The following is a 27,180-nucleotide window of genomic DNA, read 5'->3' as shown; positions in this document are numbered from 1 at the left end:
GCTGCTGCTGGGTAGATCCTGCCAGCTCAACTGCTTCCAAATGGGAATAAAGGCCAAGGTAGAGATGGACAAACAGAGGAGCCCTGGACACATCCAGTAAATGAACAAATATATGGAGAGATTTGTTAAGAATTATTTCAGCTGTTATGGCAACAGTGTTTTCTTTCCTGGTTCTTTGCAATGCTTTGGGCCATTCTCTTGGTCTGGTTGCCTTGTCTTTGGTCCCATGTGAGTGCTCAGCTGGGGAACAGGCTGTAGGTGCTTGGGCCACTCTTGCTTTTACTCTTGGATCCCTTGAACAATGGGATTTGTTTCACCATGGGAGTCTGTGCAGCTTTGTGACAGAGGAGAACTTCCCAGGCTATTTGGTGTTTGCTGCAGGGGAGGTTGGGTTACTTTGCATAAATTTGCATAAATTTCAAGGCAGAACACTTGCTTTGTGATGTCAGGGCATGGTTGCCACATTGTCGTGGTGACAATCAGAAGGTTGCCTTGGTGCACAGAAGGCCTCAGTGTCAGAGCAGCTCTTGGGCTTGCTCAGTGCAGGAGCATCCTCCTGCTTGAGGCATTTGTCAGTGGGCAGCTGCACACTGACAGGAGCCTTGTGATTCTTGTGTTGGAGCAGTGTCCGCAAACTGCCACAGCAGTGCTCCAATGATGGAGCCACTCGCTGCTGCAGTTTGAGGTGTTTACGGCTTTGTTTATTCCGGGTATTACCTGACTAATCTGGCATGTAAGTAGAGGTTTTCCCTGGGTGTAACCTAACTTGGCTTTTGTAGGTCTTCCTGCCTTTTCTTAGTCACTGGGTTGATTTTGAAACAGAAGGATCATTAGGATGCCACTGCTTTACTAAAGCTCCTATCGACACATTCAGCAAAAACGGGGTATCTGTAGCCAGGCGTCTGTAGGCAGCATTTGCAAGGCAACCTGCAGGGGTTCTGTTCCCTGTGGAGGAAAAGGAGAGAAAGGAAGGAGAGTCTGTGGCAGCAGAGTCTGTCCTTTCCTCACTTTGCTGGGTCGAGCAGGACACCTCTGAAAATGTAGACTGAGAGATCTTCTCGGAAGGCCTTCTAAAATCTCTGCAGTTGTTCCCAGAATTCAGAGAAAGATGATCTTTTTTTTTTTTTTTTAATTTTATCATGAAAGGATTTGACTATCTAAGTTCACTCTTTTCTGAGTGCTAGAACAGCAATTCCCTTTGCAATGAAGTGCAAACTCCAAAGCAGTGTGTGTCTGCTCCTGAACCCTGGAGCTGGTGCTGCACTGTTTCACAATAGATCTGCCACAGGCCAGGGGGACTTAGGAAAGCTGTTCTGGGCAACTGTTTTCAGAAGTTACTGAGAATTAATGCATATAACTAATAAAATAAAATAAATAAAATAAAATAAAAAAAAAGGTATTTGTAGGAGAGAATTAAAAAAGATGCTGTATGTCTTGGGTAGAACAGAAGATTTGAGCATTAAAAAATAATATGCATTATCTTGATCGAGATTCTATTCATATATGTGCAAAACAGGCCAAAGTGCAGGACCGACCAAGAACATTGCCCTGTTCCCTTGCTGCATGTGTGAAAGAATTGTGTCTCCTGAGGGATGCTGTCAGAGGAAAATACCCTCTGTTTGGGTTCACTTATTCTATGGGATTCAGCAGCCCAGGCAATTTTCTCACCCCATTGCGTTCATTTTCCCTTGCTCACTGTAGGTCACCTGAGGTGTGTATTCGGAGGTGCCAATCCTGAGGTGAGTGAGAAAGGAACCTTTGATATTCAAGTGTTTAGGAATGGTAAAGCAAACTGTTACATTAGCTTGCAGCACTAGAGTATAGATAGCCAGCTGAGTAGGCTGAAAAGAAATACTTTTCCATGCAGCAGCAAAAGCAAAGGTGTGGCTGCTTCTTTCCTAATTTTCCATTTCAGAGCTTTAAAGAACTAAAAGCTCCGTTTTGCCCAGGGAACCTTGCTTGCTGCTAGTAGCCAAAGAGGAATGTGGAATTCACAACCATATGCAATAGGCTTGAATTAACCCTTTTTCAATTAGTGGGAGTGACTTAGATTCCTTTTGTTATCAAAGCTGATGATTTTGCCTGAGTAGAGCAGGTTGTAGATGTGAAAAGCAATCAAGTTGGAAGTAATAAGTAATGGCCTGTCTCTCCTGCTTGTCTCTTTCCACAGAGCCCAGAACCAGCAGCAGTCTCTTCCCTGGCTCCCTGTGCTTCTGGAGAAGAGGCCAAAGAAGAGCAAATTGAACAAGCGGAGCACAAGTAGCCTGAAAATTTCATGCCAGTAAGTGCCAGTTCTGGATGGAGCTGTCTTTAGTGAGGGGCAGAGCTGCAAGTTTCTGGCCAGCCAGCGCTTGCTGTTGGAGGCTGAGGGTGCTGAGGGCTGGAGTCCTGGCAGCACCTAGCCATTCCCTCCAGCACAAGACAGCTGGGAATTGGGCTTTGAGCTGTCGTGCTGAGGCACCAAAGCGCTGGTGCCTGTGGGTGAGCATGTGGCTGCTTGGCTCAGTGCAGTTCTGTCTCTTGGCTTCTCCAATGCCATGGCCAAGGGCACTGGTGGGAGTTCTGGGCCTCACGGGGCTTGGTTTGTTTGCTTTCCCTTTTTAGAATTCTGTGTTCAGCTAGTGAAACAGCTCTGTAGTTTTGTGAACAATTCTTCACTTTTACAGAGTCTGGTGGCCCATCTGTCCTTTGGCTTTTGTTAAACTGTTGCCATGACATGCTGCCGCATTTTCCCTAGCCAGCTCCCAGCACCGGGCCAGGAGTGGGCTGCTCCGGGGAAGCGCAGGAGCTTAGGGCTTATGCTCTATGGCACTGGCTGTCCAGCGTCAGGGGCAGGAGCAAGGACGAGGGAGAGGTCTTACATGTGGCTTCCAAAAGGGATTTATTCTCTTGAAGGATCCAGAAACAAAAGATAAAAGAAACGGGGTGTACAGCAACTTCTCTGCGGGGGAGGAGCAAGGGGCGTGTACATATAACAACCCAACAGGGAAGACTTAGGGGAGGAGCACAAGGCGGGGTTATATAATACATAAACCAATGGAGAACACAAGGGGAGGAGAGTGGGGCACATGGGCCAATGGGGCTCGGAGGAGCAGGGGAATTCCAAACGGGGCGGTCCAGGCAGGGGTTGGCACAAGGGAGGATTGACAACTTCATGGGCGGGGGAACAGCGAACATTCGGGAACAAGGGGCAGGTATCAGGGTGGATTGGCAACCGGGGTAGGAGGGCACAACTGGGAATAAACTATTACCAAGGGTGGGGGGTACGACTTAACAATACAAAAGATAATTGGATCAAATAAAATGAATAAAAATATACCACAACACTGCCAGGAGATGATAATGTTGTCCATGAAGCTGTGAAGGCCATGCTTGTCCCATGAGGCCAAAGAAACAAACTGCGTGGTTCTGAAGCCTTCCTCTGAGGTTAAAAGCATAAGCAACAAGCTTCTGTGGATACATTTTGTGGTGAAGTCTGCAGCTTTGAAAGCTGCTTTGAAGCCTCGACTGTGGGGTGACTGAAAATCCTTGAGAACAGGAAAGGCGTCTCCAAATTCCAGATGCTGTCTTTGAAGTCAAATGTGTAACGTGGTGCCCCGGGGGGCTGCTTGGGCCCAAAGCACCCAAGGGTGTCGCTCAACAGCAGCTGAACGTGAGCCAGCTTGGGCCCAGGTGGCCAAGAAGGCCTGGGGCATGCTGGCCATGTGTCAGCAAGAGTGGGGCGGCAGGAGCAGGGCAGTGAGCGTCCCCCTGTGCTGGGCAGCACCGCGGCCGCAGCTGGAGTGCTGTGTCCAGTCCTGGGCCCCTGTGATCAGAAAGTCACTGAGGGGCTGGAGTGCGTCCAGAGAAGGACAAGGGCACTGGGGAAGGCTGTGGAAGACAGGTCCAATGAGGAGGTGTTGAAGAAGCTTTAGCCTGGAGACAGGCAGGCTGATGAGGGACCATCAGCATCCCCTCACTGCATCCAATTATTATTTTAGACACTAGAGGGGGTCACATTAATATGGTTTTTTTGGTTGCATTTTTGCACTCTTAGGAATCAAAACCTGTTGGTTTTTTTTTTACTTTTTCCACAATGGAAAGTTGTTTTGCTGCATATTTCCTGCCTTTTTCCAGTACTGGGAGAGGTTCTGATACAGTTTTAATTTTCCATATGGCAGTTGTGAACGATGGAGTATTTTAGCACAAGAACACTATTTTGAGGTGGGGACTTTGGTGCAGGAGGAGCTGTTCAGGTTCTTGGACAATCAGCTGGGCCTTGCACATCAAGTTCAGATTAACAGTGTCCGTGTCTTTGGTAGCTCTCATCCCAGCCCCTGTCACGGGAGCAGTTTGTTGTGTTTGGAAATGGGGCAGGAAATCAATGGCCTTGCATTCCAGCTGGTCCTCAGTGATCAGTGGAACTGAGAGGGGCAGGGCTTCATTTCTGATTGCAGCCACTTCAGCACCATCAGTGTGGTCGAGTCCAAGAGAAGAACTTCTCTCTGCACAGATGCAGAGTGCAGTTCCCAGTGCAGTGCTCTGGGTCTGATCACATTCCATAAGAACCAGCGTGCTCCAGATTCCCCAAGTGTGATTTATTGAAGCAACAGGAGAGCAAGTTCAGCACTGCTGCTGATGGGGGCACTGGCTACCAAGTGTTGATATGTGCTGGGACAGAAAGAACAGTAAAGAGAATTTATATGTAATAATCAGATCTCTATATCTGAGATCTATCATGTATGTATGTATGTATGTATGTATGTATGTATGTATGTATCTATCTATCTATCTATCTATCTATCTATCTGTCTATCTATCTATCATCTACCTAACATTTACATTGTGGAATCTTTCCATCTCTTCCTTAAAGCAGTTGAAGGTATAAAGGTCACCTAAAGGCATCCCTTTGAGGACAGGAGGAGAGACAGGTTCCATTGACTGATCCAGAGCAGGCAGAGATGATTCCCTCTGCAGAGATCGTTGATTTTCCCCCTCAGAGCTCTTTTCCTCCTCCACTGTCTTCTGCTGTGAAATCTTCTTTTTATGCAACAAATTGCTGCATGTCCTAAGGGAGTGGAACAATCTCAAGCTCTAGGTGGAGTTTGGAGACTTTGGTCATACATGCATTACATGACACATGGTTTCCTTCATTGGCATCCCTCGGGGTGTGTCAGTTCATTTGTTGATGGGGCCTTTGGAGGATCTCTGTTAGTGCCGCTCAGAATTCTCAGCTGACAAAAGAGGGAGGATAAACACCTTGGTCCTCTCCCATATACTCAGGTGGCCATAGGGGCTCTCTGACCTCCATCAGAGGATCAAATTGCACACATCCTTATCTCCTGACCGAGCAGGATTTCTAACAAGAGTGTAGATGTCAGAAAGGCAGGAATGGTGGTGCAGGCCTGAGGAGAACATGAAGTCCACAAGTGTCTCTCACAAGGGATGAAATCACACAGGAAGCCACCTGCAGAGCCAGGGTGGAGCTGTGGGACAGGGCTGAGTGTGAGTGACTATGGAAAGACAAAGAGGACAGAGTAGAAGGGGAGGGAGGCCCTCAGCAGACCCTTGAGAAATGGCACACATTTCCTGTCAGCTGCCCAAGAGTCTGTTGGGGATTCAGACCCAGCTGGACCCTGATTGTACTGCCAGTGTCACTTTGGAATCTGTGTCTCCCCATGGGCAGAGAACAAGCCAGGAGAGCATCAGCACAGTGCTTTGGGAACGTGTGAGCCCATCAGTTGATGACTTCAGCGGGAGAAAATGCAGCACTCAATATGAATGATCAGCAAGTCTCATTTATTGGTAACTCTAAAATCACTTATATCGCACCAATAATTAGGCTCATACATAGTGCAAAAGCAAGCTTATTATTGGATATTTTCATTTAAGGTCAACTCCACCTAATTCCACATTCCTGTGATCACTCATCTGTGCTGAATTCACATTCTTCTGATCACAGCATCCTGTTCTCAGTTAACAGTTATCACTAAGGTCTTCCTGACTTTGCAACATCTCACACTGACTATACTCTATTGTCTAATTCTTGCTAACTGCTGCATGGGAATATGACCTTTGCTCTCTAGCCATTCCTCTATAATTCCCCTGTTTTCTTTTTGTACTAACAAAACTGTAGAAGTAGCCTTCTTTACCATGTTTAGCAAGCATTGCAGTATGCAAGGAATAAACAGTAACACAATCACAATGATCAATATAACAACAATTGCCATTTGTGCCAAATTTTTTAACCATCCTGTGAGACCTAGGGATTGAAACCAATTTTTTCATATTGTTCTGTAGTTGTTGAAGACGTGTATGAATAGACACTGAATGGTCAGAAAGATTCATGCAACACATCCCATCAAAGTCTTCACAGCCATGGCCCTGTGCTAATAGCAAAAAATCAATAGCAGCTCTATTCTGCAATACAGCATGCCTAACACTGTTCATATCTGTTATGAATTCACTCAAGAGAGTGATATGGTTCAATCAGAGAAAAGTTTTATTAATTACAGCAAGCAAGCAATAAGCAAAAGATCAGCGCTGGGTGACAGGGGAGCAGGAGAGTTCCCACTCCGCGAAACTGCCGCACCGCTGGTTTCCGTACTCCCCCTTTTAACACGGTTACGTGTCCTTTCTCTGGCGTCTCTGCGCATGTGTCTCCAGTTGCTAGGGGGTCTTTTTTCTGCCTTCTGGTGGTCATGGGATGAAGATCATAGGTCTTCCTCAGTCTTATCCTTTTGACCTTTCTTCACTGTTTTCTGTTAAGGCTTATCTTTGGTGACTTTCTGGAATTCAAGAAAGCTCACAAGGCTGTTAGTGATTTATGCAAGCGTCAGTAGCAACCTTCAACCTCATCCTGATTCCACAAAGCATAGTTTTGTAAAGCATCGTATCTACATGTTTAGGCGAACAAAGGGTCTCTGCTTATCACAATCCCCCCTTTTTTCTATTCTTTACTTTTGTTCACTAAATCTTTGTAGTTCTCTTTTACTTAGTTCTAAATAATCTTCTGTCTCTTCCGTATTTAAGGCTTCATATTTAGCTTGTATTAACATAAGGTGAGCTACTTCTAACTTGCTTTTCATGATGCTAATGATTTTGTTGAAGATGCAGGGGCCAAAAGTAAGTCCTAAAATTAATAAAATTAGCGGTCCCGCTATGGTAGATAGCAGAGTTGTTAACCAGGGAGAATAGTTAAACCAGGATTCGTATCAACTTTGTTGCATTTCTTGTTCTCTCTTTCTCTTTTCCAGTCCTTCCCGTAATTTGGCCATAGTTTCTCTTACTACCCCACTTTTGTTTACATATACACAGCATTCTTCCCTGAGTGCAGCACATAGGCCCCCTTGCTGTAAAAATAATAGATTTAATCCCCTTCTGTTTTGCAAGGCCACTTCAGCTAGTGAGTCTAGGGAGGCCGTGATGTCTTTTATAGATTTATCAATTCTTCTTAAATCCTCATCTACTGAAATTCTAAGCTCTCTGAACCCCTGCTGCTGATTCGCTAAGGACACTACACCTGTTCCTAGTCTAGCTCCTCCTATGCCTAGCAATATGGCTACTGTTAGTGTCCTGAGGGGTTCTCGCTTCACCAAATGATGTTCTGGGTTTTGGTATTGTGTATACACATATTCTTCAGAATGATAGATAATCCGGGGAACTATTATAACCTGTATGCAAAATTTGTAGGTTTCATTAAAGGCTGTTATAGAAACACATAGGGTTACTCCTAAGGTGTTACAAACCCATTTAGTATTAGGTGCTGGAATCAGCCACTGAGCCGGCTTGCGAGGGTCCTTAATCTGCATTTTTTGTCTGACATAAATGATTCTTATCTGGGGGCACATTTCCTAGACATTTTCCTTTTCCAGTGACTCAAGATAATGTTATTCCTGGGGTATCTTCTCTTCCTGTTTTCCATAAGCAGGCAGCAGGATTGGTACCGTTTACCCTTTTTGGTTCTGCTATGGAGCCTATGGCTTCATAAAAGGGTGGTTAATGTTATAGCATAACCAACATTCCCTAGTTAAATTTGGGTGTGTATTATTTAACACTTTAAAGGTAGCCTGTAAAATTTTCAAAAAGGGCTTCGTTTCCATATTCTTGGGTTATCCCTACCGTGGTTGATACTTGGAACTTGCTATTTTCTAGTTTTTCTGAATCGTTATTCTGATCCCTTACTTTGGGGTCTACTGCTCCCCACACCACTGGATTTGGTCCAACAGATCTCGAATCATGGGGAACCACCTTTTTCTTTATAAGAATGTGCACTCCCCGATCCTTTCCGGGTTCCCATACCCTGAGACCCCAGGTTCGTCCCAATAACCACCCAGGGTCTTGGGATTGTGTGATATTGATATAGTGAAATTTGCAAGTCCCAACATACATTACTGCTCCCGAGGGATCTGTCTTGGGCTTTATACATCCGTGTGGACCCCTTTCAACCTTTAGATACTTATCTGGGTTCTGTACTTTCCACCCCATGGAAATTGTCTCACAGCCCCAATATCTACAATAAAATTCATCAGGATAATTACAATATCCCCTGCCTGGATTAGAAGCTGGGCACATATATAGTACCTTAGGCCCGGGCCGTTTATAACTAGTACCCTTCCACTTAATGAGAGAGTCTAGTGTAACTTGAAAGCTAGGGGCTCCAGAGGTGATCTGGATAATGACCTGGTCTTCCCATCAAATTAAAGACCAATTGAAGGGTTTGTGATTCTTGCTTGTGCAAATGTTAAATGTGCTGATTAAGATTATAAATGTTACTGACTTCTTTAATGAGCATTGGCTTCCCCTGCTATAATAGAGACTTTTCTTTTGTGAAGAGTCAATTTGGATTCTCCAGAAATTATTTCGCTGGGTTGTCTCATTCTCACTCTTGTGGCATTTCCAGGACCATGACCTTTTGGTCCCATGTATATTGTAGTGTTTCCCTCCACAGTTTATTACTCTTCTGCCTCTCCTGTCGTCAACCCGGCTGCCGCGGGACACGGAGTGTACCATCTTCTTGGCAGCAAGAGTACTCTTCAGGAGGGGAATTACTCCTTCTTTTATTGATTCTTTGTATGTATTTTTCCCAACTTTTATGTTTTACTAAAGGGGTATTGCATCTCAATTCCTGGAGCCACTGTCTGCACAACCCAGCTACTATATTTGCTACAAAAGGCGCAGGTTCGTTTGGATGGTAACAATAATACAAGGGATTGACTCCTTTTGAGTAGATGGCCCACCACTTCTCTGATCCTGTCTCAAACTGTCCTGCCCGTGTTCTGGTTACTAGGGCCCAATCAGTGAGTCTCCTCTGGTCAGTGTAGCAAGATCTACACACGCCTCTTGGTGGATAGCCTCTATGACAGTGGGTCCACCAATGTTCTTCACATATTATACATTTAAAACAGACAAAAGGGTAACAATTCTATATAAAAGCCTTTATGGAGTTTACTATTCATAAATTTCTAAGCAGGTTAATAGTTCTTGGATGTTATTTTGTTCGGGATATCTTAAGTTTCAAATCCCCAGCCGGGCTAACCACTTCCCAGTTATTAGCTTTTGGTGGCTTCACAGGTCCTTTTATTTGACTGGCATGTGTCCAGCCTTTCTCTGCCGTTCGGACTGCAGAATCAGTTGTTAGTAGGACTTGATACGGTCCCTCCCACTTCGGTGTTAGGGGGTTCTCTTTCCAACTTCTTATCAGCCACTCTCCGGGTTGTACCTGGTGTAATATAAAATCCAGTGGTGGTGTTTGAGCTATCATCCCTTTTTCCCACAATGCCCTTTTGAACTTCATTAATTTTATTAAGTACTTATTGATGTATTGATCACTCACATTTGGATGTGTTTGAACTTCCTCTATATTATAGGGCATACCGTATAACATCTCAAAAGGGGAAATTCCCAAATCTGCCCTTGGCTGGGTTCGAATATTCAGAAGAGCTAGTGGAACACACTTAACCCATGATAATTTCATTTCCATCACCAGCTTGGTAAGTTGCTTTTTTATTTCCCCATTCATCCTTTCTACTCTTCCAGAACTTTGAGGGTGCCAAGGGGTGTGTTGTTCCCACTTTATTCCTAATGCTTCTGCCACCTCTTGAGTTATTTTTGATGTAGAGTGGGGACCTTTGTCAGAGTCTATTGTCTCTGGTACTCCATATGTAGGGATTATTTCTTCTAATAACACCTTTACAACTGTTTGTGAAGTTTCCCTAGATGTTGGGAAAGCTTCTACGAAATGGGTGAGATGGTCTACTAGGACCAGGAGATATTTAAGTCTCCCTACCTTCGGTAGTTCTGTGAAATCAATCTGAATATTTGCAAAGGGTCTTTTTGCCAGGGGTCTCCCTCCATACGGTAATTTTCTGAGATTTTTCCTATTCGTTTGTAAACATGGGAGGTAGCTTCTAGTAATTTGCTTAGCTAAGTCTCGAATACCTGTGCTCATATACCTTGCAGTAAAATAGTCTGTTAACCCCTGTGCTCCCCAATGTGTCCTTTGATGTATTTTTTCTAATATTCTTTGAGCTATGGCTTTTGGTAGTACTTCCCGGCCATCTGGGAGAAACCATCTCCCCTCTGGGTTTTCTATTGCTCCTGTCTCTGGGAGTTTTAACCTCTCTTCCTCAGTAAATCTACTTCTTAAGTCACTATCCCTATGTTTCAAAATTTCTTCATGCCCCCCTCTTTCTTTTAGGACCATGGTTCGTAATGCCGCTCGTTTTGCCTCCTGGTCGGCGGCATTATTTCCTCTACTCCTCAAGTCCATTCCCTTCTGGTGTCCTTTTAAATGAACCACTGCCAACCTTTTGGGCCTTCTCAGGGCTTTTAATACTGCAATTATGAGCTTTTGATGAACTAAATCTTTCCCTTGGGAGTTTATTAAACTTCTTTCTTCCCACAGTTTACCGAACGTATGCACCACTCCATATGTGGTGGTGCATACGTTCCACTATATCTGGAATCTGTACATATTGTCCCCTCCTTTCCTTCTAGTAGTTTCAATGCCCTTAATACTGCACACAATTTGCAGGCTTGGGCTGACCAAGATTATTCTAATGGACCTGATTCTAGGACTTGCAAATCAGGTCCTTGTACGATGGCATAGCCTGTTTTCCTCCTTCCTTCTATTACTCTGGAGGACCCATCCACAAACAGCTTTTCTCCGCTTTCTAATTTCTCTTCTTCCAAATCAGGTCTAAATTTGGTTTGTTCCTCAATTGTAGTTATACAGTCATGTGTCAAAGGTTCGCCTTCAGGTTCTCCATACAAAAATGCAGCCGGGTTTTGTAAAGTAGTGGTTTCTAATATTAAGTTTGGGGCCTCAACTAAAATTCCTTCGTACTTTAGAAGTGTAGCATCTGAAATCCACTTATCCGCCTTTTGTTGTAACACACCCCGAATGTTATGGGGGGACATTACCTTCAAATTGCTATTAAAGGTGACTTTCCTAGCTTCCTCCAACAGTAGGGCACATCCTGCTACTACTTGCAGACAAGTTGGCCAGCCCTTACTCACGGGGTCCAAGATCTTTGATAGATACCCTATCGGCTTCTTTCTCCCTGCCCACTCCTCAGTCAGGACTCCAAAGGCAATTCCATTTTCCACATTTACAAACAAATAAAAGGGTCTTCTCAAATCTGGGAGACTCAAGACAGGAGCATGAATTAAACTTTCTTGTAGCTCCCGGAATTTTTCTGTGTCTTCTGAACTTCATTTCATTAATCCCTCCTATGTCAATTTATGATAGAAAAATTTAACTTTGCTGCTATAGTTTTCAATCCACTGTCTACAGTACCCTGTTAACCCCAAGATTTGACGTATCTGCCTTTTACTTTTGGGAACCGGTATTGACAGAATTCCTTGTATCCTTTCAGGGTCTATCTTTTTCTCCCCCTTTTTAAGGTAATGGCCTAAATATTTTTCTTCTTCTTCTACAAATTGGAGTTTTGCCTTGGATACTTTCAATCCCTTTAAACCTAGGAAATTTAACAACTTAATACTCTCTCTCCTTATATCTTCCTCCTCTTTCCCAGCTAAAAGCAAGTCATCTACATATTGTATCAAAGTCACTCCTGGGTCTGTCTGATAATCCTGTAAAAAAAAAAAAAAAAAATCTGCCCCAATGCTTGCCCAAACAAATTGGGGGATTCCGTGAATCCCTGGGGCAATACCGTCCATCTCAGTTGTTGTCTCCTCCCCGTATCTGGATCTTCCCATTCAAATGCAAAATAATCTCGGCTAGTCTCATCAAGAGGACAGGCCCAGAATGCATCTTTTAAATCTATAACACTGTACCACAAACTGTCGGGTCCCAGCTTACTTAGTAACGTGTACGGGTTTGCAACTACGGGGAACCGTGCTACTGTGCGTTTATTAATTTCTCTTAAATCTTGTACCAAACGATAAGTCCCATCTGGCTTCTTTACTGGCAATATGGGTGTGTTAAAAGGTGACATACATGGTTCTAATAGTCCCTTACTTAACAGTGTATCAATTTCTGGTTTCAACCCTCTTCGTCCCTCAAGTGACAAGGGATATTGTTTTATTCTAACTGGGATATCTGGGTTTTTAATAGTGACTGAGAATGGGGTTATCCTCAACCGTCCCACACTCTCAGGTGTATACCACACTTCTGAGTTTATTTTGTCTTCATCTTCTACTCTTAAAGGGCATAGCCTTATCTTCAACTCCTTATCAACTGTATCTAAATGTATTCCTAATTCAATAATTAAATCCCGTCCCAACAAATTATCATCTGCTTCTGGTACTAATAAAAAATTTCCCAACCCAATTTTTGACTCTGATTCTATTATCACATCTTTAATAAGCCCCACTTCAAAGGGTTCCCCCTTTGCCCCCACTACCGTGGCAGTTTCCTTGGATATACTACATCCTTTAGGTAAAAACTGAATGATTGATCTCTCAGCTCCAGTATCTACCAAGAATATTATTTCTTGGTGCTGGGGACCCACTTTTAACTTTATCAAGGGCTCTTTCTGGTGTTTTCAGGTCCCCAGAATAAAGAGTCCCTGACCCCCCTAGTCTTCTTTGAACATCTTTTCATCCTGGATCCTCACCCTACATTCTCTCTTAAAGTGTCCTTTCTTTCCACAATAAAAACAAACTTTAGTGTTCTGTCTTTCATTTGAATCTCTGATCGGTCTCTGTTGTTTCCCTTTCCAGCTTTGATCTCTACTCTCTCTCACAGCAGCCACCATCATCTTAATTTGCCGCTTCTGAGCCTCCTCTTCTCTCCTAACATACACTTTTTGTGCCTCCCGCAAAAGCTCATCCAAACCTCTGTCTTGCCACCCATCCAATTTTTCTATCTTCCTCCAAATATCCTCCCAGACTTTTGCCACAAATTGTGCTTTAAGCAGTGCTTGTCCCAATTGGGTGTCTGGATCCATTCCGGAATATAGTTGAAAATTCTTTCTTAACCTTTCCAACCATTCCGTAGGAGTTTCGTCTTTCTTTTGCCTCTCATTGAATGCTTTATTTATATTATGACCCCTTGGGACTGCCTCCCTAATTCCTTGAATTATAATAGTCCTCAAATCCTGCATATGTTCTCTGTGTGCTGGATTTTGATGATCCCAATGGGGATTTTGGAGGGGCCACTTTACATCTGCCAGTGGTCCCTGGACATGCTGAGCATCCCAAATGCGCATTCCTTCCCTTCTAATCATGTTTTTCTTTTCTGCCGTAAATAAAATATTCAGGATAGATTGTAATTCCTCCCATGTGTACATATTGGGTCCTAAGAATTGATCAACTCTTTCTGCAACCCCCAATGGATCTTCCAGGAAATGCCCCATTTCCTTTTTGAAGTCTCTAACATCCTCCGAACTAAGAGGGACAGATACAAACCCTATTCCAGCTTGGGGGCCACCCATTGGCATCTCTCTTAATGGGAATAGGTTCTCCTGTTTCCTTCTGGATCTATTCCTGGTAACAGGCCCCACCTCTGGCAGGTCTAAATCCTCCTCCTTGGGGTTTGGAGGGGGAGGAGCTCATGGTGGTGGTGGTGGTACAAATGGAGGGGGGGGTATTATCAAAGTGTCTTCTTTTCGGGGTTTCTTTTTCTTTCCCTTCCCCTCCCCCGAGTTCTCTGTCAGCTCAAATATAAAAACCTTGGGATTTACTACCCAGATCTCTGCATAAGCACTTTCCTGTGAGCTAAAGGGGATCTTTGTATTTACCCAGGAATTTAATTTTTGTTTAACCCAATCTTCGGTTGATACAAATATAGGCCAAAATACATTCTTTGAAATTTCCTTTCCTCCCCATATTTCTACACAATAGTAAATCATTTTTGCCCTATCTTTATTTTCTGTTCCCGGGAAATGTTTCTAATTATCTAGTATAAAACCCAATGGACTATCTCTAGGTACCGGTGGGAGTTTAATAGATACAGGGTGCTTGCTCTTCCCCTGCCCCATTCTTCCGGAGTGCCTTCAAATCACACAGCCTCTTTCACTTCCCCTGGTTTGTGGCCCACGCCCTCGTGGGCTAATGGGAACCGTACTACTGAGGGTCCTCTCTCGCTTGGGGAATCTGGCTACCAGTCCCCCTCTCACACACACACCACTTTGCCACACTCCGGGATCCCAACCCCGACCGAACAGTTCCCGTAATACTCACGAGTCCTGTGTATTTGCTTATTGCCTTAAATTTAGGTTCGTCGGTGCAACCGAGGCAGAAACCGGTCCTCCGAGCCGCTAAATGTTAGCAGGGCGCCCCCCTGGTAGTGCTGAGAATCTGTCCTACAGATTGCATCCGAGTCACGGGACCAAATTTGTTATGAATTCACTCAAGAGAGTGATATGGTTCAATCAGAGAAAAGTTTTATTAATTACAGCAAGCAAGCAATAAGCAAAAGACCAGCGCTGGGCGACAGGAGAGCAGGAGAGTTCCCGCTCCGCAAAACTGCCGCACCGCTGGTTTCCGTACTCCCCCTTTTAACCCGGCTTCCGGGTTACGTGTCCTTTCTCGGGCATCTCTGCACATGTGTCTCCGGTTGCTAGGGGGTCTTTCTTCTGCCTTCTGGTGGTTGCGGGATGAAGATCATAGGTCTTTCTCAATCTTATCCTTTTGACCTTTCTTCACTGTGTTCTGTTAAGGCTTATCTTTGGTGACTTTCTGGAATTCAAGAAAGCTCGTAAGGCTGTTAGTGATTTATGCAAGCGTCAGTAGCAACCTTCAACCTCATCCTGATTCCACAAAGCATAGTTTTGCAAAGCATCTTATCTACATGTTTAGACGAACAAAAGGGTCTCTGCTTATCACAATAGCAATGTAATAAAGAATTGGGTGAATAAAAATTCGGAAGAAAAGGTTTAAATAAAGTATGTGTAATTATAACTAATGAAAATATGGAATAAAGATTTCTCCTCCAGGTCGAGGTAGAATTCCTTTTTCAAAGTCACGGATTGCAAAAGAACCCCCCCAGATAACAAACCTCAGCAGGCTCATCAACTCGGAGGAAAGGACAGGACAAAGACCATCATAAAAACAAAAGAACTAGCCTGAAAGTCTACCTCCGGACCAAGACAACGCCCGGCCGATTTCGGCCGGAGACCATCAAGCAAGACAAAAGGGATGAGCCTCAGGAAAATGGTCGTTGCCAGAATTGAACACCACACCCGCCAAACCTATGCTAAAGAAACTCAATCAAGGACAAAGAAGAGACTACTCCTCCGAGATATCCATCGGCACTAGCCCGGATCCCTCGACTCTGCTGTGATGAAATATGTTAAAATACATACAGACTCACTTTGCATTTCAGGAGACTCTGCCCGGATACTTACTGACTCAATGTTCTAGGCCAGGAAATCCATTCACCCGACAATCAGGGACACTTGGTGAATGGAAACTGGTTGGAATTCTAGCCTGGGGACATAAAATCCCTATAAAAACCCAGGCCAAAGAACCCTCAGACGTGGATTTGGGAGCACCTATACCTTGTGTATAGACCCTGTCCACCCAGCGCTGTGCTGCTTATTTTATTGTGGTTTTTTCTCTTTGTTCGAATTTATTATTGTTTGATAATAAATTTTCTCTTTTATATAACCCGAAATTGCCTTTGCATTTATAACAGCAATAATTGAGATTGTTGTAAACACCAAAGTTTTTTGTCTTTATGTTGTCATGTGAACAAAAGAATAGTTGGGTAGTGAGAGAAAAAGAGCAAAAAGTGAGAGAGTTGGGTTTTCTGGAAGTTTTATTCTGGTTCTGTTATTCTTGTAGTTTTGTTAATAAACTTTTATTCCTTTTAACTTCTAATCCTGTTTTGCTCTTGTTCTAATCCATATCTCACAGCAAGTAATAAGGAAGTTTTCTAGTGATTTTTTAGTTGCTGCTTTAAAACCACAACAGGGGACTTGTAAGGAGTGGCCTGTTCTGTACTTTACACTTGCTTCCCAGAGCAACAGGTCTGATCACAATAGCCTATAGGAATTTCCCCACCTCTTGGCCAGCTGCCCCTCGCTTTGAAACAGACTGTAAAAGTGACTTTCTAAGTCACCTTCTTAGAGAGAGATCTCCCCACAGAAGAAGACACCGGTGACCCCGTCTTGTGTGTTGGTAGCCATAACCCCCCCTTTTTCTCTTCACTTTGCCTCTTTATCCCTCTCTCCCCCTCTCTTTCTCTCCCTCTCATCTATCGCATAACCCATGTTACTTGCACTAAAATAAAAGTGCATTATTGCTGTTGTGATTTAAACTGAAATCCCTTGGTGTCCTTTTTGCACTTGGAGATCCAACAAACCTCTCATGACACCTGCTTGTGCTAGCAGATCATGACATTTAAATTGGTGGCATGGACAGCATTTCTGACAGACAGAAGAGGCTGCAGGTTTTGTTGTGCAGTCTGTATTAGGGGAAGGATGTTTCGCTCCAGCTGCACCTAGCCCGACACTCCCAAAAGAGTGAACAAAGGGGGGAAACTCGAATTTCCCGCAAACTGTACACGCCTAGGTGAAAATCACCCCACACTCGTTTGAGGGCTCTGTCTTCAGACTTCTGCAAAAGATCTCAGTGCAAAAGGGCGGGACTGTTTTTTCTTGTTGCTGTGTATGAATTTTGACTGCTTGGTGTAGCAAAGAGACAACAAGAATTTTAAACTGAAGGAGTGCTTCCCAAGCAGATTTGGTCTCATCACCTGTCGCTGTCGGACACAAAATAAGTCACACGGATGCAGCTCAAGAGATGGTGAAGAAGAAGCAAACTTTATTTCTTCTCTCACAATTTATAGCTTTCTGACCATGGCCAGGGATTGGGTAGTCAGCATAACACCTTTCCAACCACACTGGCCGTAAGAGATGTCCATCAAGAGACGTGTAACAGAAGGAATGCATACATATCTATGTTTATAGTTACTGTCCTGGGAAAGTTCTTTAGAAACTATGTCAACAAGCTCCAAAGCGGAGTTTTCAGGGCGACAGTCACCCACACAGGGAAGCAAAGGGTGATACAGCAAAAGCTGTGTGTGTGCATAACTTAAGTTGATACCTCCCTGCAGTGGTTTTCCCTTTGTAAAAATGAGTGAAAATGGCAGTGCAGAAGTTAAAGCTGCATTTTATGCCCTATTAGCAAAACACAGTGCCAGACCTTCTCTGGGAGGGGAAGAGTGTGCACTTAATAACTGGTTTAATTTGGGAAATGTAATTGATACAATATGTTCCTTACAACATGAAACAAAATTTAAACTGGGCAAAAATATATACTCTGCTCAGTTTTGGGAGCTTGTCTTACAGAAGCTATAGAAACTCACTTTAAGCAAAGAAGCAAGGAAAGAACTATTATAGACTCCCTTCAAAACCTGGTTGAAATTTTGCAAAAACAATTAGATGAAGAAAGGAATGAGATCCACCTGTTGCCAGCGGCCCAAAGAGATGTGTTAAAAATTCAAAGTGTGCTTGCCCACCAAAAGAAATAGAGGAGAGAGAAACCCCTCTCATTAATCAAATTTACCCTCAAAAAGAGCTAACCGATGAAAAATTGTGGGGAGCACTGCTGTCCTAGCTGGAAACCTTTAATCAAAACAGAATATAATGATATCAATGATGAAGATATCGATCCGCATACAACCACTGAAGAAATCCTGTACACTGCCGCTGAATTGGCTAAGTTGAAAAAGGCGTACAGGCATTTCCCTCACGAGTCAGAGACAAAATATGTATTGTGATTATCTCTCACTGGAGGAGATCAGATTCAACTGACAGGTGAAGAAGCCAGTGGGTACTGGGGACATGGGGTCTTCTCAACAGCAGGAGACAGATGTAACCCGTGGTCCCTAACTCAGCGTGCAATTTATTGGGCAGCAGGGCTTAACCCCTTGGAAAGAGGAGACTTATAGCTATAGTTGGTACCCCTGACCAACTACTGGAAGACATGCACAAAGCTGCCTGCTTGCAAATGATACATGACAGAAAATCAGCTACTGGTTATGAATCACCAATGCAATTACCTGTGAAATGATGAGCCCTTTAATTTGAGGCCTTCCAGAATCACTTAAACCTAGAGCAATTCTCCTTCAAAAAACCATAGCAGCTCTAACTCCTGTTGTTGGCACTAAAATAAAAGTGCACTGTGGGGGCCAAAGAATCGGGTGCTGGTGATCCCCTGCAGATCTTCATCATAGGCCAGGCACTTTGCCCTCCCAGTGAGAAAAGTGTCTCTCCCAGAAACCCTTTGGTGTTACATGTTAAACTCTTGTACCCCATTGGTTTTCTTCCCTGCCATTCCACCCTGCTACTTGTATCCAAGTTTCCCCCGCCCCTTCCCTATATAAACCCTGGGGTTTGTTTTTGTTTTGTTTTGTTTTGGTTTGGGTTTTTTTTGTTGTTGTTTTTTCCCCAGTTGAGTGGAGCTGCTGTGCTAGCCCCCTTGGCAGAGGGCCCTGCACTAATAAAGGCTGATTTCTTTGTGGTAATTGCTGGCCAGAGCTCTAGTCCTTTTTCTCCCTGCATTGCCTGGGAAGGAGCTGCTGCTTAACAAGTCATCACTTGCCAGGCCAGGAGAGGGACATGCCAGTGCCACTAAGAGCCGTCCTTCTCAGGACGCTTTTTCAGGAAGGTCGCAGCACCCCTGACATCCACCCCACCGCAGCAGTGCACCATTACTGTGATTTAAAATTAAATCCCTTTGTGTCCTTTTGCACTGAGAGATCAAACGAATCTCTCACGAGGTCCACCTGTGTTAGCAGATCATGACAGAGCCCTCAGCAAACCAACCAGCACACACACAAGGACACAGATGGCACTTCCTGGCTGGGACAGGGCTTGTGCCTTCAGCAAAAACACCAGAAGCCAAGGGTTTCTGGCCATTTTCCCCGCACCATTCCACACCTGGGCAGCTTGCCGAGCACAAGCCCTTTTCCCCGTCTTCCGCTATACCCTGTACACCATGGGCAGCAAAAGAAAGCTCCTGGGAGCTATGTCTAACATAACATATCCTATATTTATATACTAAAGAAAAACAAAAAGAAGAAAAGAACAATCTTCAAAAAAAGGGAAATCTTTGCCTGCTCATGTGGCCCCAGCAGACAGAGCCTGCCAGATCAGCTCTCTGCAGACCTCCAGCAGCACAGCCAGCTGAGGTCCGATAGACGAGGCCGTGACCTCCATGCCCTGCGGAGCTGATCTCGCAGCCTCTGGAATGTGGAGATCGGAGCGGGGTCTCCTGCCCTCAGCAGGCACAACGTCTGAACTGCCAGGCTTCCGACCTCCAGGCTGCTGTCATCCATCGTGTCTTCAAGGGCTGGAAGAGAGACAAACAGATCCCAGACCTGCAAGGGCCCCCGGAAAGCCCCCTGCCAGAGCCATCCCAGCTGGCTCTTGCCATGGCCAAGAGGGAGCAGGGACCAAGGGGAACAGCCCAAAGCTGCGACCATGAGCACCCCACATGCTCCTGAAATCCCGGTGTGCTCTGCCCACGCTGCCCCTCATCCGCACATTGAGCAGAGCCCTCCGCAGCCAGGCCAGGACTTGCAGCTCTCCCCGCCAGCCCCGCTGACAGCCCGCTGCCCTCACTCACATTGGTAAATGAGCTGCAGCTCTTTCTTCTGCCCCATCAGGAGCCGCCCGGCAATCCCTGGGAACACAGAGCCTGTCAGGGCCCCGGCGGCACAGCTCCCTGCCAGCGGCGCTGCCAGCCCTGGGGCCACACGCCCTCCCGCCCCGGCAGGGCTCAGTCCCAGCCCTTGCCGCATCCTGACTCAGCCCAAGGGCACGGCTGCCAGAGGCCGGCAGCAGCCCCGAGAGCAGCCGGGGCTCCAGGGCGCCGGGCCCGGGGGCCGCTGCCGGGACAGCAGCAGCCGGGGCCGGGGCCGAGCTGCGGCGGGGAGGGAGCCCGGGCTCGTGGCTCACCGATGAACCTGATGGCTGCCGCTCGCAGGGGCTCCTGTGGGTTCTGCAGGTATGGCAGTGCCCGGTGCAGGTGCTCGGCCGCTCGGCTCTCGTCCTGTGCCAGCTGCAGAGAGCGGCAGGAGGGAAGGGTTGGCGCGGGCTCTGCCCCTCGGCCGGGCGCTGCCTGCGGCCAGCCCTGGCCTCCCGTAGCCGCCCAGCCCTGAGGCACCGGGCAGCAGCCGCTGGCGCCGGGCTCTGGAGGGGGCAGAGGGCCGGCTGCTGCCCGGGGAGCCGCGGTGCCGGCCCGACCCGCAGCCCCAGTGGCTCGGGGCTCCATCGGCAGCCGGCTCGGGGCCACAGGAGCCTGGAGAAGAAGCCGTGCGGCCCCCGGCTGCGGCACTGGGCAGGGGCGCAGCTGCCAGCCCCATACACCGAGCGCCGGAGACAGGGGGCTTCTCCAGGCTAAGGCTGGGCCTTCCAGGCCGTCCTTACCAGGACCTCAGCGAACTTCCACAGTTTCTCCTTCTTCACGGTATTTCCAAGATCTCTCCTCTTCAGGAACTTGGCCATGCTAAGCAGTGCTCTCTGAGAGGCCTGGAGAGCAGCAGAGACTCGCAGATGGCCCCACAAGGCAGGGCACAGGACCCGCATTCGTGTGCCAAGGCCTGCAGGAGGCTGCAGCCAGCAAGGTGCCAGGGCAGGAGGCAGCCGAGCCCCATGCCCGGGTGACAGCAGCAGCCAGGGAGTCCTCACCTCTGCTACACGCTGCTTTTCGTCATGGCAGTGGAAGAAGAGTGGCAGCAGGCTCTGGCACATTTGTGTCTCCAGGGCTTCTTTTTCCATTTCAACTAAAACAATCACCAATGTTTGGAAGAGCAGTATGGACACCAGCTGCACCTGGCTATTATTCTATATGGAAGGAAGAGAAAAAAACCTCAGCCCTGTCGGCACGGGGCTCAGCAGAGCACAGGCCTGGTGCACCAAGTGTCCAGGCAGCAGCCAGTGGCCTCGGCTGGGGGCACAGAGCCTTACGTGGTCAAAGAGTGGTGGGAGCACCTCAGCCAGCTGCAGGGCGATGGGGCTGGGTATCAGCATCTCCTTGTCCAAGACTACAAAGCTGAGTACCATGATTGTCATCCTAACTATTTCTCCATCTGCGTCCCGCAGGAGCTCCACAAGCCTTTCAGTCAGGCTCCACATCTTTTCATTCTGTGTGGAAGACAAGTCTGTGAAATGCCACCCTGCTGCCACAGGGCCAAGAGACCAAAGGCCTCTCCCAAAGCACTCAGGCAGCTGAAGCGGGAGGCAAGAGAGCTGCCAGCAGCTGCCTCGGTGCCCGAAGCCCAGCCGAGCCCAAGTGACTTTGTTCCCCAGTGCAGCTTCTGCCACTGCCCACTTCTCACCATTGAGGGATCGTCACTGAGCTTGAAAAGGGCTCTGAGCACTAGATGACGCTTGTCCCTGCACTCGCTACTCAGGTGCCTTGAGAAGATTTCCAGGAGCCTGTTAGCACCACGTTCACTCAAGTCCAGGTAGTCCAGGATCTGAAAGGCACAGGACAGTGACAGGGGAGCCAGCCGGCAGGAGCAGGAACCACACAGGAAACAGGGCCCAGGCGGCAACCCAGGGCATGGGCACCGTCCCAGGCAGCTGCAGCTATGAGAGGGCAGAGAGGTGGCAGACAGCTCTGCAGGGAGGCAGTTCTGGCCATGGGGCTCACCTCCACAAGGAATGCCAGGGCAGGCAGATCCCAGCGTGCCTCCTGTGTGCTAAGAACCCGGAGCAGGTAGCGAGCAATCCGGGAACACAAGCGTTTGGAGACACAGGATATCTCCCTGCCAGGGTGAAAAAGTAACCAAGTCTATGAGCCAGAGGGACAAACATCTCCCAGGAATGACTGAAAAGTCCTGATCTTTCACCATGATCCTGCAAGGGGATCTGAGCCTTTTGGGAGGTGACTGCTCATGGGAGCCTTCCTCTCCCAGACTTTTCCAGTCTCCTTGGTCATCCCTTGGTGATGAGGCCCTTTGGCCCTCAACAATGGGGACTGTAGACACAGGGCAGCCTGGGCACAGGGCACAAATGCCAGAGGCAGTGGGGAGAAGGGGTCTCACCTGGCCAGCAGACCCACGGCATAGTGGTGGGTGTCGGCACAGAGCAGCGTGTCCCAGCCACACTTGCGTTCCATTGACAACACCACTTCATTACAGCGCATTTGGCAGAGCAGGGACTTCAGGGTCTGCACTGCAAACCTGTGTGCACAGCAAAGCCCAGGTCATACTGGGAGCACTGGCTCCTGCCCTGAGGACATGGCAGGGACAGGAGGACTGGGATGGAGCACCTGCTGGGGCTGGTGGCAAGGCCGTGTTGCTCCTGGCATCCCTTCCAGAAGGCATTGAGATCCTCTGATATATCCAAAGTGCTGAAGAACACTTGGAAGAGCAGATGCACAAAGAGGCGGGGGAAATACACATTCACTACCCGTGGGACACAGGGCACCTGAAGGAACTTCCACATCACCACTGTTGCCTGCAGAGGACAAAGCACCCAGGGATAGTGCCCAGTGCCAAGGTATCTGTGTGGCAGGGCCTGAGCGTGGCAGGGCAAGGCAAGGGGAAAGCCTTGGGGATCTCCACGCCTGGTGCCCCTGAAGCTGTCCCTAGGCCAGGTTTCAGCCCAGTCCCTGAGGCAGGCAGATGCGGTGGGGGAAGGAGGAAACAGAGCTGTTTGAGAGGCGGTCAGCCATGGGGTGAGCAAAGGCCAGTTGCAGAAACTCACAGCCAGGGCAAAGACACCCGTGTTGTCCCCATCAGAGGTGCACTTGCTGTGCTCTGGCCAGGTTCTCAGCACATCGAGGAGTATCTGCATCACTGGCTCCACAGTCCTGCTCGAGCACATGATGGTCTTCCACATGGTCACTGCAGCTCTGTGGGGTGACAGTTCTGTCTCATGGGGATCTCAGACACATCCCCGTGGCCTGGGCAGCAGTGTCAGGGGGAGCTGAGCTGGCTGCCAGCTCTGCCTCTGCCCGCTGCCCCTCACTGGCAGCGGCACCCAGGCAACCCAGCCCTGTGGGGACAGGGCCCTGACGGGGCATGGCATGGCAGCAGGCTCAGGGGCCAATGGAGCAGGGCTGGGAAAGGTCCCAGATACACAGGACCCTGGAACTCTCTGTTGGTCAGACACCTGGGCCAGGCTGTGCAGGCTGATGGGCTGGGGAGCCCTGAGCCCTCTGGGCACATGGGCCTCATACCTGTCACACGTTGGGGCCACACGCAGGAGAGCAATGACCACGTCAGCGGGCTGTGCCTCGGTCAGATCCAGCAGGGTCCTGCCCAGCCTGGAGTCAGCAGACTCATTAGCCATGAGGCACTGGTGGATGTACCTCACCATGGCAGGTACCTGGAGAAAGCACAAGGGGAGACTTGGAAAGCTGCCAGAGGGAGTTAGGAATGTCCCCAGCTTCCCCAGAGAAGTGCTTCCCTTGTCACCACGCTGCAATGGCCTCAAAGGCTTAGAGTGATCAGCAGGCGTGGCTTGGGAGGCCAAGCGATCCCTGGAGGATCAAACCCTGGCCACAGGCTGCTTACTTGCTCTGGAATGGAAACACCCTCCTCCAAAATGAATTCCAGCATGGCAGCACTGGTGTCGCTGGTGTAGACGTCACCATCTTCCATGGACCCAGTGCCCATGACGCTGGTCTCTTCCTGCCAAATGCGCTTGATGAATTTGCATGTTGGGTAGGGGAAGGAAGGGTGGGAAGAGAGGGATATTGCATGGAGTGTTCCGAGCATGGTGCTGAGCTGAGCAGTGCAAGCAGGCCCAGCCCAGTTGGGGATGGCTGCAGGTACCTGTGCAGGTGTTTTGTGGAAGAGGCCACAGGCAAGGTCCTGCTCTTGTGTCTGGTCCACGGCTGCATCTGGGAAAGAGTGAGAGCAGCCAGAGCTGAGGGGCTGCAGGAGTGGCCAGAGAACGCAGCCCAGCCCTGGGCTGTCCCCAGGCAGGGACAGCCCCGAGATGCCCCAGGGGATGGAGCACGGCCACTGCTGGAGGGCAGCCCCAGCCCCACTTGTGTCCTGTCCCTGGGTGTGTCTCCACAGGATAGGGTGGGATGGGATGAAATGGGATGCAGTGGGTTGGGATGCGGCAACCAGCCTTTTGTCCCAGCTCTGCCACTCACCCTCCTCCAGTGGCTGGAACTCCTGCACCTCTTCAGTCTCCACTTCTGGGGCAGCTCCACGACCTTCTTCCTCCTCCTCCTCCTCCTCCTCCTGCTCTTCCTCATCCACCCAGGCCAGCTTGGGCACTCTCGGGGGTTGCTGCTCCAGATCTTCTCCAACACTCTCCCATCCTTTCCATAGGAACAGCACCAGGGGATGGCATAGCATGCAGTGGGATGCGGCCAAGCTAGCAACAGGCACTAGTCCTAAGGCCAAACTCTGCAACTCACCCTCCTCCAGCGGCTGGAATTCCTGCATCTCTTCAGTCTCTACCTCTGGGGCAGCTCCAGGGCCTTCTTCTTCTTCCTCCTCCTGCACCCAGGCCAGCTTGGGAACTCTTGGGGGTCGCTGCTCCATGGCAGTGCCTGGATTTATGGTACTTGCAAGAGAGATGCCTTTAGAAAAGCTCCGAGGCAGGGAGTCCTGCAGTCGTGCCTGGAAGGCACCTGCAAGACTCAAGTCCTGGCAAGACTGCAGGACAGCAAGTTCTGCACTCGGGTCTTGAGGGCTCCTGCCACAAGGACAGGAGGCTCCTCCTCAAGGATTGTGCCCTGGTCTCAAGGGCAGTAACTGCAGGGATGGGCGATGCCTCAGAAAAGCTCCGAGTCCCACTGTCTGCCCTCGAGGGCACCTTAAGAAGATAAGCCTCAGCAAGGCCACAGGTCACCAAGTCCTGCAGTCTGGCCTCGAGGTCACCTGCAGGAATGACGGCTCAGAGAAGCTCCGGGTCACACACAAATGAGTGTGCTGTGCGGGGGCTCCTCACAGCACTGCTCTGGCGTGTCCTGTCTCGTTGCATGCACCGAGCACTCTGGTGTGGTCTTGTCACCACCAGCTCTTGTCCATTCCACCGTTCCATTCCACCGTTACCATGCTGCACCATGTCACTAACGGCCCTTGCACACACTGCCACCTTCCTGGTTCCTCCCCCATTGTCGTGGTTTTAAACCAATAACTAAGAAAATTACTTATTTCTTGCTGTGAGATATGGATTAGAACAAGAGCAAAACAGGATAAAACTTAAAAGGAAAAAAAAAGGTTAATTGACAAACTACAATAATAAGAACACCAGAATAAACTTCCAGAAAAACCTTTTCATCCTCTATCTACCCACTTTTCCCTTGTTCACATGATAGCAGAGACAAAAAAAACTTGGAACTTTGGTGGTTAAAACAGTCCCAATTCTTGCTACAGTCTTTTCACCAGTCTTTGTAGGGAAACAGAAGTTTCTTCCTGATAATTTATGGAGTTTCTCACAAGAAAACTATTTTTGTTATAGTTTTCCATTGCCCTAATGTCAGCTGCCCAGAGCTGCTGTTATCAGAGCCCACACCTCCCATTTTCACATCACTCTGAGGTGTGTATGGGCCATGAGTCTAGGGATGGCATTTTAAGGATGTTATTGAAAGGCAAAAAAGTCTTCTTCATCTGTTTCTGTGAGCTTCACCAGAAAACAGTTTTCTCATTGCCTCTCAAGGCTTCGAATCTCCCAGCACTTCACTATACCATAATTACTCTACTTTTTACTCAAATTTACACTTTGAACACTTTATTCCTCCCTACATACTGTATCATGAATTAAAGGAGTTCTTTTCAGGACTTCATTGTCCATCTCCATAGTTTTAACAGAAAGATACTTCAGCTTAATTAAAGCATCTTCTTAATTCTCTACCTCTTCTGAAGCTTCTTTTCTTTCCTGTCACTGGTAGTTTATAAAGTCTCTTTTCATGTTGATCACTCTCTCTCTCTCTCTCTGAATAAAAAGATTAATCTGCAAGTCTCATCTGGGTAATGAAAGGGTTAAAATCTTGCCCAGGCTTTTGTAGATGGTACGGTGATCTCTGCCGAACAGGAGCTGGAGCCGTCTGCGATGGAAGGTTCTTCATAGCTGCTCTGGAGAGTGTGGCTGTCTCTGCTTGCTGCAGGTCCAGAGCCTCTCTCCTTCTTCACTCGGCACTTTCTAGTGAATTTAGTTACAGCAAAAACCTGCAGCCGAGCCATAGATCGAGGAAAACCTTCCGCAGGTCCCCCCCATCTCCTGGCCGGGAGCCGCTGGGCCCGGCCCCATCCCCGCCCGGCCGCATGGCCTGGGCAGGGAACGGGAGGCCTGGAGCTCTGCCACCCTTCACAGCCAGGAAACAAAGAGAACCAAGAGAGCTCTGGTTTTACACTTTAAGGTAGGGTTCACAAGTTGATCCCACTTTTCAATGGCCTAAACTGCTGTCAGTTCTCAGCAATGACCGATAATTGGTCAGGAGCAAAGACTCCAGGCAGTTCCAAGCAAATCCAACTCCCTTAAAGGTAAAGTAACTCCATGACACAGAGGAGTCCTGATTGAGGCTGTGAAGCATTGAGCTTGGAAAATCATGGTTAATTGAGTTTTCTTGATTTCTTTTTTTCCCTTTTGGGCAGCATCCATTTGTAACATTAACTGAGCCTGTGTCCAGCCTGGTGCCACTGATCATTTCAGTGAAGAGGTGGAAGGAGGAGAAAACACTGTGATAATCCCATCAGGACCATTTAATCCAACACCAGCATAGAGTCAGATTGTAGACTAGGATTGTAGAGTAGGGTTATAGAGTAGCATTGTGGACTAGGATTGTAGGGTAGGGTTATAGAGTAGCACT

General features: G+C 47.8%; 1 protein-coding gene and 1 long non-coding RNA gene across 3 annotated transcripts; one reads left to right on the top strand and one right to left on the bottom strand.

The window, feature by feature from the left end:
- Positions 1-489: 489 nt before the first annotated feature.
- On the top strand, positions 490-12,762 carry LOC147648023 (uncharacterized). The gene is made up of 4 exons (XR_015280228.1): positions 490-733; positions 1,702-1,739; positions 2,171-2,281; positions 9,849-12,762. It is a non-coding gene; the product is annotated as an uncharacterized LOC147648023 (long non-coding RNA).
- Positions 12,763-19,427: 6,665 nt separating this feature from the next.
- LOC147648022 (maestro heat-like repeat-containing protein family member 7) lies at positions 19,428-25,426 on the bottom strand. Of its 2 annotated transcripts, none has more exons than XM_086867428.1 (16): positions 24,784-25,426; positions 24,514-24,684; positions 24,185-24,252; positions 23,924-24,040; positions 23,587-23,735; positions 23,112-23,259; positions 22,675-22,862; positions 22,448-22,585; positions 22,054-22,168; positions 21,737-21,877; positions 21,366-21,542; positions 21,087-21,242; positions 20,826-20,927; positions 20,355-20,457; positions 20,023-20,079; positions 19,428-19,746 (listed from the first exon to the last, which is right to left on the bottom strand). In XM_086867428.1, exons 1-16 carry the CDS (start codon positions 24,908-24,910, stop codon positions 19,547-19,549), a joined length of 2,157 nt encoding a protein of 718 aa, XP_086723554.1. In that variant the 5' UTR covers positions 24,911-25,426; the 3' UTR covers positions 19,428-19,546. The 2 variants fall into 2 exon arrangements, with proteins under 2 accessions (XP_086723554.1, XP_086723553.1); XM_086867427.1 differs by having other exon boundaries at positions 23,924-24,052; positions 24,784-25,371.
- Positions 25,427-27,180: the final 1,754 nt, after the last annotated feature.

The sequence above is a fragment of the Cyanistes caeruleus genome, chromosome Z (genome assembly GCF_971803275.1).
Source record: "Cyanistes caeruleus chromosome Z, bCyaCae1.hap1.1, whole genome shotgun sequence".
NCBI lineage: Eukaryota > Metazoa > Chordata > Aves > Passeriformes > Paridae > Cyanistes > Cyanistes caeruleus.
Note: the sequence above shows the minus strand (reverse complement) of the source record. Positions and strands in the feature narration are given on the sequence as shown.

Bases quoted from the DNA above. Each gene is read 5' to 3' on its own strand.
- LOC147648022 (XM_086867427.1), bottom strand. From the start codon at position 24,910: ATGGAGCAGCGACCCCCAAGAGTTCCCAAGCTGGCCTGGGTGCAGGAG. The intron at 20,458-20,825 runs GTAAGGACGGCC...CGCTCTCTGCAG, and splicing joins GGAAGTTCGCTGAGGTCCTG to CTGGCACAGGACGAGAGCCG. The intron at 19,747-20,022 runs GTGAGTGAGGGC...TCTCTCTTCCAG, and splicing joins GCTGCAGCTCATTTACCAAT to CCCTTGAAGACACGATGGAT.